At 37.8% G+C, this 20,000-nt stretch overlaps 2 protein-coding genes across 6 annotated transcripts in view; one reads left to right on the plus strand and one right to left on the minus strand.

Moving 5' to 3' along the window:
- Positions 1-20,000, minus strand: part of LOC135217950 (uncharacterized) — a 123,650-nt gene that overhangs the window by 68,889 nt on the left and 34,761 nt on the right. The window contains exon 1 of one of the 4 annotated variants that reach the window (XM_064254056.1): positions 2,169-2,187. The exons of the other annotated variants lie outside the window; for them this stretch is intronic. The gene's annotated coding sequence lies outside the window, so the exon portion shown is untranslated. Of the gene's footprint in view, positions 1-2,168; positions 2,188-20,000 lie in introns of those variants that run through there. 4 annotated transcript variants of the gene reach the window in all.
- Positions 4,020-12,149, plus strand: LOC135217948 (balbiani ring protein 3-like). 2 transcript variants are annotated; one of them, XM_064254050.1, is made up of 2 exons: positions 4,020-4,198; positions 10,091-12,149. In XM_064254050.1, the coding sequence occupies exons 1-2, from the start codon at positions 4,093-4,095 to the stop codon at positions 11,782-11,784; spliced, it is 1,800 nt and encodes a 599-aa protein (XP_064110120.1). In that variant the 5' UTR covers positions 4,020-4,092; the 3' UTR covers positions 11,785-12,149. The 2 variants fall into 2 exon arrangements, with proteins under 2 accessions (XP_064110120.1, XP_064110119.1); XM_064254049.1 differs by having other exon boundaries at positions 4,021-4,198; positions 10,070-12,149.

A 20,000-nucleotide genomic window follows, 5' to 3' on the forward strand; every position in this document is an offset into this window, starting at 1 on the left:
CTCTCTCTCTCGAAGACCGGGTGAATTCTGAAGGACCGCTCATGGGGACGTGCACTTACAATAAACTAAATATGAAACTGCTAAAAAAGCGTGTAATTACTCCTGAGATTATTATTATTTTGATTATATTGATTATTATATTTTTGTTTTTTTTTTTTTTTTTTTTTTTTTTTTTTTTGTTTTTTTTTTTTCTTTTTTTTTTTTTTTTTTTTTTTTTTTTTTTTTTTTTTTTTGCATCTATCACAGTCCTCCAATTCGACTGGGTGGTATTTATAGTGTGGGGTTCCGGGTTACATCCTGCCTCCTTAGGAGTCCATCACTTTTCTTACTATGTGTGCCGTTTCTAGGATCACACTCTTCTGCATGAGGCCCGGAGCTACTTCAGCCTCTAGTTTTTTTTCCAGATTCCTTTTCAGGGATCTTGGGATCGTGCCTAGTGCTCCTATGATTATGGGTACGATTTCCACTGGCATATCCCATATCCTTCTTATTTCTATTTTCAGATCTTGATACTTATCCATTTTTTCCTTCTCTTTCTCATCAAACTCTGGTGTCCCATGGTATTGCGACATCAATGAGTGATACTTTCTTCTTGACTTTGTCTGGTCTGTTTGCACGTATCACCCATCCGTTCTGATACCATAGTCCCAGAGGATCTTTGCCTGATCGTTTTCTATCACTCCTTCAGGTTGGTGCTCGTACCACTTATTACTGCAAGGTAGCGATGTTTCTTGCACAGGCTCCAGTGGAGGGCTTTTGCCACAGAATCATGCCTCTTTTTGTACTGGTTCTGCAAGTGCCGGGCATTCACTTGCTATGTGGTTTATGGTTTCATTTTCGTATTGCACTTCCTACATATGGGAGAGATGTTATTTCCGTCTATCATACTTTGAACATATCTGGTTCTTAGGGCCTGATCGTGCCGCTGTTATCATTCCTTCAGTTTCCTTCTTTAGCTCTCCCCTCTGTAGCCATTGCCAATTGTCATCGCTGGCTAGTTCTTTAGTCTGTCTCATGTATTGTCGTGCATTGGTTTGTTGTGCCAGTCCTCTGTTCTTTCGTCTTTCTCCTGTCTCTGTATATTTCTGGGTCGCTTCGTCTACTTTTATTAGTCCTTCTTCCCATGCACTCTTTAGCCACTCGTCTTCACTGGTTTTCAGATATTGCCCCAGTGCTCTGTTTTCGATGTTGACGCAGTCCTCTATACTTAGCAGTCCTCTCCCTCCTCCTCCTTTCGTGTTATGTATAGTCTGTCCGTATTTGCTCTTGGGTGTAGTGCTTTGTGTATTGTCATATGTCCTGGTTTTTCTGATCTATGCTGCAGAGTTCGCCATCGTCCATTCCACTATTCCTGCGCTGTATCTGATTACTGGCACTGCCATGTGTTTATGGCTTTTATCATATTTCCGGCGTTGGAGTTTTGACTTGAGTATCGCCTTGAGTCTCTGCATATATTCTTTCCTGATCGTGTCCTTCATCTGGTGTTTTATGTCTCCTCCTTCCATTATTCCCAGGTATTTTGTATCCTGTCTCATCTATGTGTTTGATGTTGCTCCCATCTGGTAGCTTTATCCCTTCAGTTCTCGTTACTTTGCCTTTTTGTATGTTGACTAAGGCGCATTTTTCTATTCCAAACTCCATCCTGATGTCCCCAGATACAATCCTTACAGTCTGGATTAGGGTATCTATTTCCTTGATGCTCTTACCATACAGCTTGATGTCGTCCATGAACATCAGATGGTTGATTTTGTTGCCTCTTTTCTTGAGTTGGTACCCGGCATCCATCTTCTGTAGTACTTTTGTCATGGGAATCATGGCTACTACGAAGAGTAGTGGGGACAGTGAGTCGCCCTGGAAGATCCCATCTCCTGATATTAACCTCTGCTAGTCTTATTCCAGAGCTTGTAAGTATTTGTATTCCAGTTGCGCATTGTATTTTGAGGAAGCTGATGGTGTTTCCTCTGCCCCATATATTTTCAGGCATTCTATTAGCCACGTGTGTGGTATCATGTCGAAGGCTTTCTATAGTCTATCCATGCCATGCTTAGGTTGGTTTTCCTTCTTCTACTGTTCTTCATTACCATTTTGTCTATCAGGAGCTGGTCTTTTGTGCCCCTACACTTATTATTATTATTATGATTATTATTATTATTATTATTATTATATACCTGATGGCTGCAAAGATGGTAACTGTGGATGGGCGCCACATCTACCTGTCTGGGTAGGTGGATAGGGTATTGTCCTGCGGGCTTGGGTGACCAATCAGTTGGCCAAGATGGCGACCATTCATTTGGCCAAGATGCCGACCAAACAGTTGGCCAAGATGGCGACCGATCAGTTGGCCAAGATGGTGACCAATCAGTTGGCCAAGATGGCAACCAATCAGTTGACCCAGATGGCGACCATTCAGTTGGCCAAGATGGTGACAAATCAGTTGACCAAAATTGTGACCATTCATTTGGCCAACATGTTAACCAATCAGTTGGCCAAGATGGTGACCAATCAGTTGGCCAAGATGGTAACCATTCATTTGGCCAAGATGTTAACCAATCAGTTGGCCAAGATGGTGACCAATCAGTTGGCCAAAATGGCGACCAATCATGCAAGAAAACAATTATATATTATTATTCACAAACCCTTCCTAACCTAAGCTAACCTAACCACTAAACCCTTCCTAACCTAACCTAAGCTTACCATCTACCTATCTTGGGAGGCTGCAGATTGCAGACCGGAGAACCATCTTTCAAAGATGATGGAACACAGGATATAAATAAAGTGAGATTTAAAAAACCACAGCCTTTGAAGATGTACAGAAATACCACGAACAGTACTGACTTTTAAAGCAGCTTTATAGTGTAATTCTAGTTAGCTGTAAAAGATAAAAGTTTTTTCGTTGGAAGTTTGCAATTAATTTTTAACGCCTTATCTGCCGGAGCGTGTGGCTTATTCAAAACACATTATTTTGGAGTACCTACATTCGCAAGTTCTCTGTAATGTCTTACTTTGTTCTGGTAGAATGCTTATAGTGCCTAATCACCACAAGATGTTTGGAGAGAATAAAATATGCAGTGTGCCACACGTAAAGGTCGTCATTCTGAGATCGTCATTTGAAATACCTCAATTAGTTTGGTTTCCAGTGGACGATTTTTAATGGATAAAATTAAGGAAATGAAAAGACGTACTCTTTATTGATCCTGGATACCAGATGGGCTTATGAAAAATAAATAAATAAATGAATAAACTAAAAACAAGATGGGTATACTCAATATCAAAATCACTGGGTGGAAAAGTTGGAATGGAATGGAATATAAAAATTTAGGCCAAAGGCCAAGCGCTGGGGCTTATGAGCTTATTTCGGGCTAAAAGGGAAACTGACAATAAAAAGGTTTGCAAGGTGTAACAAGCGAAAAACCTCAAAGCAGTTGCACTATGAAACAACAGTTAGGAGGAGGTGGAAAGTACGACGGTAAAAAGGTAATATGAATGGAGGTATAGTAAAAGGAAAGAAAACGGTTGAAGCTAGGTGCCGAAGGGAAGCTGCAAAGAACCTTAAGTTATGCCTACAGTGCACCATGTGAGGTAGATTTCTCAGTATTAACAATTGAAAATACAATGGAGATGATGAACAAAGACATAAAGGCTAATCAGGGTGATATCTAAATGTCAACTCATTTCAAACCACTTGCACTTTTGACATCGTGCCCTTCGAGGAGGAAGCCTGCACCACTTCTAATTGGGAGAGAGGAGTTCCACCACAAAAAATGCTGCTTTTTCCTCGACAGTTTTCAACAATTCTTCCGAAAAAAACATCGCCGCGTCTTAACGAGGCCAGTCACGGCCGAGAGAAGAAGAAGAACGGCCGGGGAATCAAAACATTGGGAGATGACTGTCGTCGTCCGCATCGTCAGACTTTTCCAGGCGAAAACAAAACAGAAGAAGAAGAAGAAAAAAATGAAGACCCTATCATCCGGACGCCAGTGATTCAAGGTTCCTTTCGGTCTCGAGGGAGGAGGCGCTTAAAAGCGCGTGTACGAGTTCTTCCTCCACCAGACGTCCACCAGCAGCATCCGAAGGACCAAGTGATAGAGAGAGATGTCATTCCTGAGGCGAGTTGTTCTAGCCATTCTCATCTCCTCGGCTGTTCCTTGTCTCCAGAATGCTAATGCGCAGGTAGCTCCGATACCGCCGCCTAGAGTTGGTAAGTGGAAAAGGAAATTGTATTCCTGTTGCGACTGTGGGGAACATTATCAAATCTTTTCATTACTTTTTTTCATTTAACTGAATTTGTTACTGTTGTAGAGTAGATATTAGTAACCGGTGTAATGAATTTTATTTCATTTTCCCGAAAGCTCACGAGTATAATATCTACAGACGCTTTTGAAATGGCACTTAGCAGATTCTTCTCTGCATAGATATAAAAACAAAATCGTTCTCTATCCTAACCCCTGTCAATAACCATTTAAGTTTTTTTTTTTTTTTTTATCAGATATTGAAATTTACGAATCACTCTGAGCACCATGGACACCCCAGACAGATGTCGCATCTACATAGCGTGAAGATCCGCTCTGAGACGTATGAATAATAAATTATCGAGCCTTGATTCGCTTTGATTAAGAAGCGCCCCTTAACTGTAAAAATCCCTTCTTTATTCAACTGGAATTAATTTGTATCCACTTTGTTAGTCTTTGGGGAGTTCCTGTATTCCAGTCACACTCGCACCAGACACCCAAATCCTAGATTTCAAGATGACGTTACTATAATACATTCACATCAGCCGTGCATCCGATGTCTAGGCCAGTCCCTTACAACGCTCCTGATTGGCTGTTGATAACATACATCCTGCCTATGTGAACTCTTAAGAGAGACTGAGAGTTTCCAGCCCATGATTGGCTTATCAACAGCCAATCAGGAGCGTCGTAAGGGACTGGCCTAGACATCAGATGCCCCGGTGATGTGAATCTACTGTAGCGCAACTGACATACCATGAGTGATATAGCATTCTATGTATCTACTCGCATCTCCCTATATATCTATCTATAGAAACACACACATCACTTTTTACTAGATTCTTATGTAATTGTAATAACCACTATACCTTCTCAACTCCTCGAATTCTCCACACTTTTTGGATTCGCTCGTCACCACAAAGCCTGAGTTCCAAATGCAAGAAGTGAAGAAATCCTGACGCCCGTAGCAAGAAGGTTTTGGTAAGGTCAGTAACGTGACCTCTTTCTGATACTCCGGATACAGGTTCGAATCCTGCTAAGGCCGTCAGAATTTCTCCATATTCTTGTATTTGGATCTCAGGCTTTGTAGTGACGAGCAAATAAAAAAAGTAAGATGAATTTTAGGTGAGTGGGTATTGTGTTTATTACAACTATACCGAGCGCGCACGCACACATACGTACATACATACATATATATATATATATATATATATCATATATATATATTTATATATATACGTATGTATGTAATACATAGTATATATATATATAATATATATATATATATATATATATATATATATATATATATATATATATATATTCGTCTGCAAAGATAAAGAGTTTCAATCAGAATGTAATTCACTACAAGCAAAGATGACTGAAATTGTGTTGGAACGAAGTACATAATGCTCGACTTAAACTATTCTGGGCTGAAATGATATATTTAGTAACTTAATACTAAAACTGTTTTTGAAGTCTACGTATCAGTGAACATTCAAACCTATGTTTTCTCTTTGATCAAAGTTCATTATGTTGTCGGAAAGGCAAGATGGAATTCCGTCGGTGCCCAAAAAATCTAATTGGGAATGAAGTGTACGAAACAACGAATTTATCACCGATTTAAAATATCAGAGCTTGTGCAATCTATCCAAGGAACGAATACAAAGTTTTTTAATTGTTTGAATGTTTGTGTCAATGTTTTGATTCTATTTTGTTCCAAAAATTAAATATATCTTAATTTAACCAGACCACTGAGCTGACTAACAGCTCTCCTAGGGCTGCTGGCCCGAAGGATTAGATATTTTTTGCGGCTGGGAACAAATTGGCTACTTAGCAACAGGACCTACAGCTTATCGTGGAATCCGAACCACATCGAGAAATGAATTTCTAACACCAGAAATAGTCCTATGATTTTGCGCTGGCAGAGCGGGGAATCCAACCCGGACCCTGAGATCGGCAGTCGAGCACGAACTGACACGTCCAACGAGGAACTACTTTGTTCAAAAGTTACTGATTTTGCCATTGACCAAATTCGCCGATTAATCAGTTTGTCTTGAAAAGATTAACAAAACTATAAACATCCAAGACACTGACAATAAAAACATTAAAATAATTTCAAAGATTTCCTCCCGAATTATAGATCGAATTATTGTGAACGTTCATGGCTCCACCTGTGGATGATAATTGATTGAAAAAAAGCATTATCTTGCTGATAATTTAGTTATGAAAACTGAAACTTACTGGCTAACTCATCGTAAATCTTATAATTGGGTGTTCGTGCTAAGGTTGTTCTTCATTAGTTCAGAGATATTCTTTTAAATCTTCCTTATCTGATTTTAGCTGGTCGTAACCTGTGCCTGAAAAAGGAGCCAAACGATTTCTGAAGGTAACAAAGTTTTAATATAAACATTTTTTTCACGAAGCCAGGTTATTCTTCAGTTATATGTCAGCTCATTTAGCTCTGGTAATGCTGTAGAATATTTTAGTTAATCTAACAGTCATATAAGGAAATTAATCTAACAGTTACATATGGATAACTGTGGTAGCGCTGTTGAATATTTTAGTTAATCTAACATTTATATTTGGAAATTAACCTAACAGTTATATATAGAAAACAGTGGTAATGCTGTAGAATATTTTAGTTAATCTAACAGTCATATAAGGAAATTAATCTAACAGTTACATATGGAAAACTGTGGTAGTGCTGTTGAATATTTTAGTTAGTCTAACATTTATATTTGGAAATTAACCTAACAGTTATATATAGAAAACTGTGGTAATGCTGTAGAATATTTTAGTTAATCTAACAGTTCTATATGTAATGCTGTAGAATATTTTAGTTAATCTAGCAGTTATATATGGAAATTAATCTAACAGTTATTTATAGAAAACTGTGGTAATGCTGTAGAATATTTTAGTTAATCTAACAGTTATATATGTAATGCTGTAGAATATTTTAGTTAATCTAACATTTATGTATGGAAATTAATCTAACAGTTATACATGTAATGCTGTGGAATCTACAGTTATATAGGTTAATCTAACAATGAATGTAGAATATTTTAGTTAATCTAACAGTTATATATGGAAAACAGTGGTAATTCTGTAGAATGTTTTAGTTAATCTAACAGATGAATAAGGAAATTAATCTAACAGTTATATAAGGAAATTAATCTAACTGTTATGTATGGAAAGCAGTGGTAATGGCGTAGAATATTTTAGTTTAATCTAACAGCTATATAAGGAAATTAATCTAACAGTTATTTATGGAAAGCAGTGGTAATGGGGAAGAATATTTTAGTTAATCTAACGGTTGAATAAGGAAATTAATCTAACAGTTATATATGGAAAGCAGTGGTAATGGGGTAGAATATTTTAGTTAATCTAACAGTTATATAAGGAAATTAATCTAACAGTTAATTATGGAAAGCAGTGGTAATGGGGTAGAATATTTTAGTTAATCTAACAGTTATATATGGAAATTAATCCAACAGTTACATATGGAGAACAGTGGTAATACTGTAAATATTTTAGTTAATCTAACAGTTATATATGGGAAACAGTGGTAATACTGTAGATATTTTAGTTAATCTAACAATTATATATATAGAAAACAGAACGTAAAATTTTGGCAAAAGACCAAACACTGGGACCTATGTGGTTATTCAGCGATGAATGGGGAAACTGAGAGTAAAAAGGTTTGAAAGAAGTAACAGGAAGAAAACCAGGCAGTTTCACTAAGAAACAATTGTTAAGAGACGGTGGAAAGTAAGATGGGAAAAGGCGAACGTCGACTGTGGACGGAAGTACAGTTAATTTGTTTCCTTTTCTAAAAATTTCTTTGTGTATTTAAAACAAAATCTTATGGCGTTATTTGCCATTGCTTAGGTTGTATTTGTTGTTTATTAAGCTGGCTTTACGCCAGCACGGGCTCTTGCTCATAAAGCTTGTTTCCCTTTTGTAAATGTATACATCAATCAACTGTTGGCTAGGTTTTTACTTGTTCGTTAGATGTTATAATAATAATAATAATAATAATAATAATAATAATAATAATAATAATAATAATAATAATAATAATGGATAAATAAAAATGGATAAGTATCAAGATCTGAAATAGAAATAAGAAGGATATGGGATATGCCAGTGGAAATCGTACCCATAATCGTAGGAACAATAGGCACGATCCCAAGATCCCTGAAAAGGAATCTAGAAAAACTAGAGGGCTGAAGTAGCTCAGGACTCATGCAAAAGAGTGTGATCCTAGAAACGGCGCACATAGTAAGAAAAGTGATGGACTCCTAAGGAGGCAGGATGCAACCCGGAACCCCACACTATAAATACCACCCAGTCGAATTGGAGGGACTGTGATAGACAAAAAAAAAAAAAAAAAAAAAAATATATATATATATATATATATATATATATATATATATATATATATATATATAATAATAATAATAATAATAATAATAATAATAATAATAATAATATAATAATAATAATATTAATAATAATAAAATACTTATAGGATCATTAGTCTTAAAAATGGAAAAAAAACAAAAGCCATGGTTATGTAACTGGATAAATATTATATATTTATCCAGTTACATAACCATTTTGGAGAAGGAGAATCTGTATAATTCCCTTTCCCCTTTTCAAATTACAGATTCTCGAAAGCTCTCTGTAGAGATATTTATTTCTATGTATATTTTTCCAGTTTACATAGCTGTGGATTTATTTCACCATAAAATAATAATAATAATAATAATAATAATAATAATAATAATAATAATAATAATAATAATAATAAGTATTATTAAAAGATACAGCTGCATCAGCTGCTTATATCTTGTAAATAGTCTTCCCGTCCCCACCTGGGGCGGACAAGCAGGTTTTCAGAAGGATGGTAGATGTGTCATGTCTCCCCTACCTACCCCGCCCCACCATGGGCGGACAAACAGGTTTGCAGGCGGAGGGTGGATGTGTCATGTCTCCCTTACCTTCCCGATCCCTTACTTACACCACCCTGGGACAATCAAAACAGATCCGCTCAGATTTTATTATAATAGATTTTAATCTATTAGTATTTTTAAGAATTTTACTGCATCTAGTTCAACGAATTCAAAATTCTCTCTCTCTCTCTCTCTCTCTCTCAACATTATATCTACAGTGGCCATCTTTTATTGCATATCTCAATTGAGCTTTTGATTACTATTCCCACATTTTATTGTTTGCATTCCCACTCCCATTCCCATAGTAACCGCTGATGGGTTAAAGTAGTACCATTTTATTTAAGAGGTGTTCAATGTGATTCTGCATCATTGGCGTATTTGCTATGGTAATTTCGTATTTGCTATGGTAATGTTTGCTAATCTCTGTTGTTTTGCGATAATGTAAGATTTAAAACTCCTTATACCAGCATCGTCATTATTATTAATATCATTATCATTATAATAGTCACCATCATTAACGGTAGTCATAAAAAGAAGTTATATTATTATTATTATTATTGTTGTTGTTGTTGTTGGTGGTGTTGTTGTTGTTGTTGTTCCTCGTTGGCAGATTCTAAGTTATTGCCGTATACATAGTATATGCATATTGCTGTATACGTAATACACCTACAAACTTGACAGTACGAACCATAGTGCCTTCAAGTTTGGGGCGTATAAGTAACTAACTCAATTATTTCTCTGTTTATTTATAACAGCCTGAAAGCTCTTTACGCATTGAACCATCTGATCTCCCTTCGCTTAGATCTGTTCCAAGGATGAATATAGCTTTCCTACAATATGAACAACATTTCACTCAATTTTCTCCTCCATGGCTTCTTCCGCCAGGGAGGCCTTTCCTCTTTTCAGACTGCCCGCCCATCGACTGCCACTTCCCGTGTCGAGTTGAATCGGGCAAAAGCGGATGTGACATCTGCAACTGCCCGCCGCCATGCCCGACTCTGAACTGCAAACCCCCTTGCTATTTCGTCGACACTCCAGGCCAGTGTCTCACCTGCGAATGTCCCAAGTGTCCGAACATCACGTCCTGCCCTTGGCCCTGCAAAGTCCTCAAGGACGCCAACGGATGCGACTCTTGCCAGTGTCCGAAATGCCCTCCAATCTCCTGCGACCCTCGATGCCGCGTTGAAATAGGCAAAAGCGGATGTAAGCAATGCGTATGCCCAAGATGCCCAGATGTAGGGTGGTGTAAAGCCCCTTGCAGGCTTGCCCTTGGGAAAAATGGGTGTCCCGTATGCCAGTGCCCTACTGCCCCGCCATGCCCAAAGATTCACTGCGATCCTCAATGCAAGCTCGCCCCTGGGGCCAATGGATGCCCAGAGTGCATCTGTCCCAAGTGCCCTCCCGTTGACGTCAAAAACTGTTCATTCCCTTGCAAATTAGTGAATGGACCACATGGCTGTGAGTCGTGTGAGTGTCCGGTTTGTCCTGAGGTGACTGAATGCCCTGACACTTGCATGACTATGTTAGATGCCAACAACTGCCAAGTCTGTAACTGTCCTCCGTGTGAAGACTTCGACTCCTGCCCAGCCTCCTGTTGCGTCACTCAGAACCAACAGGGATGCAGTGTTTGTGAGTGTCCAAAGTGCAAGCCCGTGGACTACTGCCCTTCTTCTTGTCTGGTGAAGAAAGATGACGATGGATGCGATGTGTGTGACTGCCCGTCTTGTAAACCCATGACCGACTGCCCTCCATCTTGTCCACTTAAAAAGGACTGCTACGGTTGTGGCGTCTGTGACTGCCCCGCCTGTCCACCTGCTGAAAAATGTCCCCCTGGCTGTTGCGTCGCAAAGGATGATTATGGCTGTGAGCGCTGTGACTGCCCAGTAGAGAAATTGCAGAGGTGTGGGAATGTAACCGACTGCAAGGCTCCGTGCAAGTTGCTAAGCGGCGAAGATGGCTGTGATGTGTGCAAGTGTCCTGAGTGTAAGGAAGTAACAAAGTGTCCCGCTGGCTGTCACATCGACGTGGACGAAAATGGCTGCAACCAGTGTCACTGTCCCAAATGCAAAGATGATGCGTCGTGTCCAGCCGGATGCGGCAGAAGGCTGAAAGGCGGTTGTTTGGTGTGCGACTGCGGGAACTGCACAGCGGTGACCGACTGCCCGCCTTTCTGCGGTCTGGGCATAGGGGCCAATGGCTGCGAAGTGTGCGACTGTCAACTTTGTCCCGAGGTACAGGAATGTCCAGAGGAGTGTGTGTCGGCAGAGGGCGAAAACGGCTGCCAGTACTGTAACTGCAACGTGTGCCCAGATGTCAGCGAATGCCCCCAAGGATGTAAGATTGTGATGGGAGACGATGACGGCTGCCCAACGTGTGACTGCAATGTTTGTCCTAGGCTGCACGACTGTCCTTCTTACTGTGGAGTGGAGATGGGACCTGACAAATGTTTCCACTGTAAGTGCAAGGCCTGTCCACCAGTCAAGGATTGTCCCCGCGGGTGTAAAATGAGGAAAAATAAGCAAGGGTGTAACGAGTGCGTCTGTGATCTCGGCTACATGTCATTCCCTTTTCTCTCTTTCGCGAATGGGGCATTCCTCTAAGGAATTTCCTCGAAAACAAGCAAGGCTTATTACACTAACAACAAACCCAAATATGTGAAAGGTCTATATGTATAAATATATATACATATACATAAGTATAAATATAATATATATCTATTACAAAATTCTAATTTTTTCTTCAAAAGACTTATGTTATGAAGTTCGTTCGTGTGCTAAAATTTGGGAGCAAGACTCATCCATATTGGTGGCAAAACCAAATTATGAATTAGGTTCCTTTTAAAATGTAAATCATTTTTGTTCTCGTGGAATCTGCTTTCAAAATGTCATTGTAAACTTATGGAAGAATCGAGCAGTCTTACAATTATTTCCCTGAAGGATCAAAACTCAATAAATTATAACTAGAATTATAACTAATTAGACCTCTGAGGTTTCTCCTAATTATCTATATAATTAATATGACATTTGGCTGTATTTCTGCAGCACACACACACTCATATATATATATATATATATATATATATATATATATATATATATATATATATATATATATATATTATACTATATATATATATATAGGTTTGTGTGTGCATGTGTGTATGCGTGCGTACTGTATAATCATATCTATTCACATATATACTATCTATTCATATACATATTGCATACGTTTACATTTTATAAAAGAAAGAAGGAAAAAAGAGAACTGAACGGAGGTGCGGTAAAAGGAATGAAAGGAGTTGCAGCTATGGTCTGAAGGGATGTTGCAAACAACCTTAAGTAATGCAATGACAACGGAGTAGATGAAAGTAAGAGCAAAGAACAGATTTTTTGTGGTTTTGAATTACAAGTTGAGATACCAATGAAACGAGAAAACAACGGAACAGTAGCTGCAGAGGCAGCGCCAGTCTGAGCTGAATGAGCTCTTTGAAACAGCAGTTCTTAACTCATCTGAAAGTAGCTTCTTTCCAATGAACATCATATCTTTTGGAAGCTTGAATTTCAGATCAATGGACCTGTAGAATTCTTCAATAATGAATCGGGGTTTATCTTCCGAATAAAAATAATAGCAATAAGAACACTAGGCACGATCCCAAGATCCCTGAAAAGGAATCTGGAATAACTAGAGCCTGAAGTAGCTCCAGGACTCAAGCAGAAGAGTGTGCTCCTGGGAACAGTGCACATAGTAAGAAAAATTAGGGACTCCTAAGGAGGCAGAATGCAACCCGGAACACCACACTATAAGTACCACCCAGTCCAATTGGAGGACTGTGATAGGCCCCCCCAAAACAAAAAAATAATAAATTAATAATAATACGTGCGTATTCGAGAACTGGCTAATTAGTCTAATACCAAGTTCGAAACCACTACAGTTCTTGTGTATATTTGCAACTACTCGGCCTAATCTGATATTTTTAACACACCAGAGTATTTCTATACATCTGTCTCACTTACCATGAGCATAAAATAATTTTTACACAAATATTACTCTTCTTGTTTCCATGCTTTGCAACTCTATAAGTTGCTTCTACTCTTAACACTTCATTTCTCGCCAGAACATCTGTCCACTTTATTGCTGTCTAGATTCGTATCAAAACTCAACGAAACATTTATAGTGCTCATTTGTATACGGAAACTCCTACAGAATTCTCATTATTCTCTACCGAAATCAGGTCGTGCTTTCAGGAACCAAATCAGAATTGTCATTATTCTTTGCTAAAATCTGGTCGTGCTTTCATGAACCGAATCAGAATTGTCATTATTCTTTGCTAAAATCTGGTCGTGCTTTCATAAACCGAATCAGAATTTTCATTATTCTTCGTCGAAATCAGGTAGTGCTTTCATGAACCGAATCAGAATCCATTATTTCTTCGTCGAAATCAGGTCGGCTTCATGAACCGAATCAGAATTATCATATTCTTCGTCGAAATCAGGTCGTGCTTTCATGAACCGAATCAGAATTCATTATTCTTCCCGAAAATCAGGTCGGCTTTCATGACCCGAATCAGAATTGTCATTATTCTTTGCTGAAATCTGGTCGTGCTTTCATAAACGGAATCAGAATTGTCATTATTCTTTGCCGAAATCTGGTCGTGCTTTCATAAACCGAATCAGAATTTTCATTATTCTTCGTCGAAATCAGGTAGTGCTTTCATGAACCGAATCAGAATTTTCATTATTCTTCGTCGAAATCAGGTCGTGTTTTCATGAACCGAATCAGAATTTTCATTATTCTTCGTCGAAATCAGGTCGTGCTTTCATGAACCGAATCAGAATTTTCATTATTCTCTACCGAAATCAGGTCGTGCTTTCATGACCCGAATCAGAATTGTCATTATTCTTTGCTGAAATCTGGTCGTGCTTTCATAAACGGAATCAGAATTGTCATTATTCTTTGCCGAAATCTGGTCGTGTTTTCATGAACCGAATCAGAATTGTCATTATTCTTACGAAAGGTCGTGCCATACCCCAGAATTTGTCATTATTCTTTGCCGAAATCTGGTCGTGCTTTCATAAACGGAATCAGAATTGTCATTATTCTCTGACGAAATCAGGTCGTGCTTTCACGAACCGAATCATTTCCCCTTCATCTGTTGAAATTTTCTCACCAGATAAGCCTAGTTTTAAGTATACCTGCTAAACCTATCACCCTCATTTCCTCTTCAATAAGCTTGCGAAGGGAACATATACATCAGTCATTTCTCTCCATCACTGATCGTCCTAGCTTTCAATCAACTAGGAGTGTCTTTGCTTTCACTAAATAGTAAAATATTAACACACTGAACCTTTGGCATTCTATGTCTAATGAAAACATTTTTCCTCTTTTACCAAAAATATATTTAAAGTTTTTCAAAAGGCTCTTGTCTTCAAGAATCTATTTACTGCAATACATGTGAAAAGGCTTTGCTCTCGAGTCATTTCCTCAACTACTTCTGACAGTGGTTCTAATATTCTTAATTCCAAACACATCTTCCTTTTTAATTCTGGTCTTTCCTCTTCGTTATCTGCTCTGAAAGTCTACACACTATTTGTACCCTTTGGACTATAGAAGTGAACAAAAAATTTCGATTTGAGTTTTCCTGTACTTTTTCTTGAAATTTCACAGAATCCCTGGTATTAGTTTTTTTTTCTATTTGATTTCTCAGAAACATGAACCGGTTTAGCAAGTTCCAAAATTGACCAGTCCAGCTTTTCCAGGTACGCCATTTTATCAATCGTTTTCGTGTATGTTGCTAAAGCCTTCAAGTCTTCAGACAATCGTTTATTTTAATCTCAGTATTGTTTCTCCAGGACAAATATTTATTGACAATCTCGTTCTTATCTTGATGGCTTTCAAAAATTTGATCAAATAACTTTCCATGTGTTGTAGACAAGAAGACATCTGGTACCTTCACCATTTTCTGTGTTTTTCCTCGTGGTCTTGTGAATTACGCTTAGTTTTTTCCTCGTGGTCTTGTGATTTACGCTTAGTTTTTTCCTCGTGGTCTTGTGATTTACGCTTAGTTTTTTCCTCGTGGTCTTGTGATTTATGCTTAGTTTTTTCCTCGTGGTCTTGTGATTTACACTTAGTTTTTTCCTATTGGTCTTGTGATTTACACTTAGTTTTTTCCTCTTGGTCTTGTGATTTACACTTACTTTTTCCTCTTGGTCTTGTGATTTACACTTACTTTTTCCTCGTGGTCTTGTGATTTACACTTAGTTTTTTCCTCGTAGTCTTGTGATTTAAACTTACTTTTTCCTCGTAGTCTTGTGATTTACACTTAGTATTTTTTCGTTGTCATTTACACTTAGTTTTTCCTCGTGGTCTTGTGATTTACACTTAGTTTTTCCTCGTGGTCTTGTGATTTACACTTAGTTTTTTCCTCTTGGTCTTGTGATTTACACTTACTTTTTCCTCGTGGTCTTGTGATTTACACTTAGTTTTTTCCTCTTGGTCTTGTGATTTACACTTACTTTTTTCCTCGTGGATTTACTTGTCCCGATTACGCTTAGTTTTCCTAGTGGTCTTGTGATTTACGCTTAGTTCCTCGTGGTCTTGTGATTACACTTTAGTTTTTTCCTCGTGGTCTTGTGATTTACACTTAGTTTTTTCCTCGTGGTCTTGTGATTTACGCTTAGTTTTTTCCTCGTGGTCTTGTGATTTACGCTTAGTTTTTTCCTCTTGGTCTTGTGATTTACACTTAGTTTTTCCTCGTGGTCTTGTGATTTACACTTAGTTTTTTCCTCGTGGTCTTGTGATTTACACTTAGTTTTTTCCTCTTGGTCTTGTGATTTACACTTACTTTTTCCTCTTGGTCTTGTGATTTACACTTACTTTTTCCTCGTATTCTTGTGATTTACACTTAGTATTTTTTTGTGGTCTTGTGATTTGCACTTAGTTTTTTCCTCGTGGTCTTGTGATTTACGTTTAGTTTTTCCTCTTGCCCTTGTGATTTACACTTAGTTTTTTCCTCGTGGTCTTGTGATTTACACTTAGTTTTTCCCTCGTGAACTTGTGATTTACACTTAGTTTTTTACTCTTAGTTTTGTGACTTACGTTTAGTTTTTCCTTGTGGTCTTGTGATTTACACTTAGTTTTTTCCTTGTGGTCTTGTGATTTACACTTAGTTTTTTCCTCGTGGTCTTGTGATTTACACTTAGTTTTTTCCTTGTGGTCTTGAGATTTATACTTAGTTTTTTCCTCATGGTCTTGTGATTTACACTTTTTCTTCCTCTTCGAAAATGGTCTTCCTCCTTTCTTTAACTTATGATTCCGCTATTCACATTTCCTGTAATTTTACCTTCAAATCATCACGCTTTGCTGTTCACCTTCAGTTTCAACCCCATCTTCCTTCATCTTCTATATTTAGGAATAACTCCTCTTTTTCCTCTTACGGTATGTGGAAGCATCACTTCCTGAAGAGAAAAACACCACTTTGTTTTATTGTGACCCTCATTCTCTTATTGGTCTAAGCTTTAGTTTACTACAAAATTAGGTTTTTCAATCCTTTCAACGCTCACTTATAAAAGCATAACTATGATTTTTTAGATCTCGTATCTTTTCCTTTTTCGGCAGCAGGATGCATCACTTCCTGAAGAGAGAAACATTACTCTTTATTCTGACATTTCTTCTTTAATTGTTCTAAGCTTTGGTTTACTACAAAATTAAGTTTTTCAATCCTTTCAACCCTCACATATAAAAGCCACTGGTTAAATTCAAGTTAGGATATGGATCATTTCCTATTCAGTTGCTTACTTTTCATAGTGTCATTAAAATTCATAACTTGAGGTGATGACGGACTTCAGGCTACATCAGGATCTGAATTTAGATCGTTGGCCAAAATACATTTGTGATGCACATGACTGAAAAAGACAGTTTCACATCGAACTGAGCTATGAACCAATTACCTCTGTTGAGGTAACTAACTCTTGGTGCGTATCGATCAAATTCTAACAAATCTCCGACGCAGAAACCAGGACAATTTCATAATTAGGTCTATCCAAATAGTCTCATGCATGGACAGGCATCGATGATACCTAGTATGATGTACTCCTGGGAGGCTCGTATTGGAGGAGGTCTGCATTTTCTGGATGAAGGCATCACCCACTACTAAACACACACAGTCACGCACACACACAAAACGATTAATTTTCCGGGATAGATAAATTTTAACCGCTGACCCGTGATTTACTAAACAGCAGGAAAGACCTATAGAACCAGGTTCCATTTCTTTTATGAATTCCGTGGCTGCCTGGATACAATGTTTCCTGTCAAATCACAGGGCAGCGGTTCAGATCCCAAAGAGGAGGTCTATTTATCATCTATATCAATGCATATACATATATACACACAATATTAGATGACGTTATCAAAGAACTGACAGGCTCTTGCCTCTGAAGCAACGAGAAAAAAGTGAAGTGGTGAGATGGTCGCATCACTCACTGGAGGTCCCGAGTGAGACAGGACGCATTAGACTCATTCAAACCACGGTGTAGAAGCTTAAGGGGTTCGCAGCCTCACCAAACTAAACTTTCTATGGCTAAGTAAAAGTCTATAGTCGCAAGCAACCACTGGCCCTTTAAAGCTTTGTAATAAATTACTTGCAAAAGTCAAAGCTGTGAGTGAACTAACGTAGTATCTTAAAAGTTTCACAAGAAGAAGAAGAAGAACAGGCAAAATCGAGCAAAGTACAACAATCCCTAGTGTTACCAAGCGTAGTCGCATGCAAAGCATATATCTCTCAGATACTAAATACCAAACACGATTTTACTTTCATATCTCTTAACGAACATGTCCACGTACCCCGAGCAACAACGCTCGGATTCCATAAGGGCATAGACCTAACTACATTTACTGATAGCAAAAGTTAGTCACTGGACTTTGGGCATTCATCGGTCTATCGCTGGGCGGGAATCAGCGTGAGGTCACTTCCCTTATCAGGAGGGATTTGAATCATCCTTAAGCGGTAGCTGGGCTACAGAAAGATATAATAAGTAAGAAATCATGTCAAGCTTTGGTGCGATCTTAGTGTTGCACGTAGCATGGGCAGGTAAGGTCTAGCAACGGCTCGTCAACTTTGGGCTTTATCAAGTATGGTGCGACTGTTTTGTTGCCCTCGGAAATCATAGTAGCAGTAGTAGGGATACGCTCGTGCAACGGCTCGTTAACTTTGGGTGTCTCTACTAACCTTTACAGCCTGGGCGGGTCGTCGTGTCCAAATTTTTGGCCTCACTCCTCTATTTTACGCCCTGAGCGACAAATGGACGGTTTTGGAAAGCACGCGCCCGTCCCATGACCGATATGTAAACGTAAGAAAAATCACATCTGTCTAACTTGCATTGTGTATGCACTTTATAACTTTCGTTTGTCTTTATTATTATTATTATTATTATTATTATTATTATTATTATTATTATTATTAATTATTTTAATTATTTATATTAATATTATAATTTTACTATCGTTTGGAAATGAGTTTAACATTCAGCTATTTTAAATTTTCAATTTTCAGAAAATATCATTTGGAATTTTTGATAAAAAAAAAAAAAAAAAAAAAAGCTGCAAAGATATTTACGAAAACATTCACGAGTTTTTATAACGCGGCGAATTCCACAAATGACACCTTACAGCAAGAGGTGTGTATATATACTAATTCTCTCTCTCTCTCTCTCTCTCTCTCCTCTCTCTCTCTCTCTTGAAGTATAGTTATTCTGCTTCGTTCGTTTGAAAGTGAGATCACGAGAACAGGTGGCTTTTTTTTTTTTTTTTTTTTTTTTTAGGTGAACTGCTACCGTAACTTTCTGCAAACCGACCACGAGGTATTTAATTTCTTCCTTTTCATTAGTGTTTAGAGCAGCATTTCAGAATTCCTGGATTTTATAAAAAAAAAAAATAAATAAATAAATAATTGAAAGTATGAAAAACTTTTCGGTATGAATTTTCACGAATCGAGGATCTTCATATAAATCTAACAAACTTCATTTAGAAACCACAAGATTTTTATTTATTTTAGGCGGACGTTACTGTAACCTTGTGCAATCCGAACAGAGGAAGATTTAACTTCTTACTTCTCATTAATGTTCAAAACTTTTCAGAAATCGTAGGTTTTTATCAAAATACAGCGAAAATATAACAAACTTTTCAATATGAAGTTCCACCCACCGAGAATCCTCATATAAATCATGTGAACTTTATTAAGAAACCGTACGATCAATGAGAGACATCTGGTGGCGAAAAAATGAGCAAGGGGCTGACCCATGACAGATATTTATTCATAGATTCATAGCAAAAGAGATATATTCATAGTAAAGGCTACAAAGAGCATTAATATGGAAGGTGAGAGCATTTGTGGAGCGTGTGGACCCAGAATGGTAGCTGGAATTATCCAGAAATTGTAGAATTAATTACTAAGCATTTTAGGGAGATAGTAGGCTAAAATATGTGAGAATTTGCCTTAATCCAGAAAATTGTGGAATTAATGAGGGGATTTTAGGGGAGTAAAAGAGCACCGGAATAAAGAATAAGAGAATTTGTCGAAATTATCCAGAAATTGTGGAATTAATGAGGGGATTTTAGGGAGATAGGAGCAACGGAATAAAGAATAAGAGAATTTGTCGGAATTATCCAGAAATTGTGGAATTAATGACGGGATTTTAGGGAGATAGAAGCAACGGAATAAAAGATAAGAGAACTTGTCGAAATTATCCAGAAATTGTGGAATTAATAAGGGGATTTTAGGAAAATAGGAGCAACGGAATAAAGAATAAGAGAATTTGTC

This window comes from Macrobrachium nipponense, chromosome 9, assembly GCF_015104395.2.
Source record: "Macrobrachium nipponense isolate FS-2020 chromosome 9, ASM1510439v2, whole genome shotgun sequence".
Lineage (NCBI taxonomy): Eukaryota > Metazoa > Arthropoda > Malacostraca > Decapoda > Palaemonidae > Macrobrachium > Macrobrachium nipponense.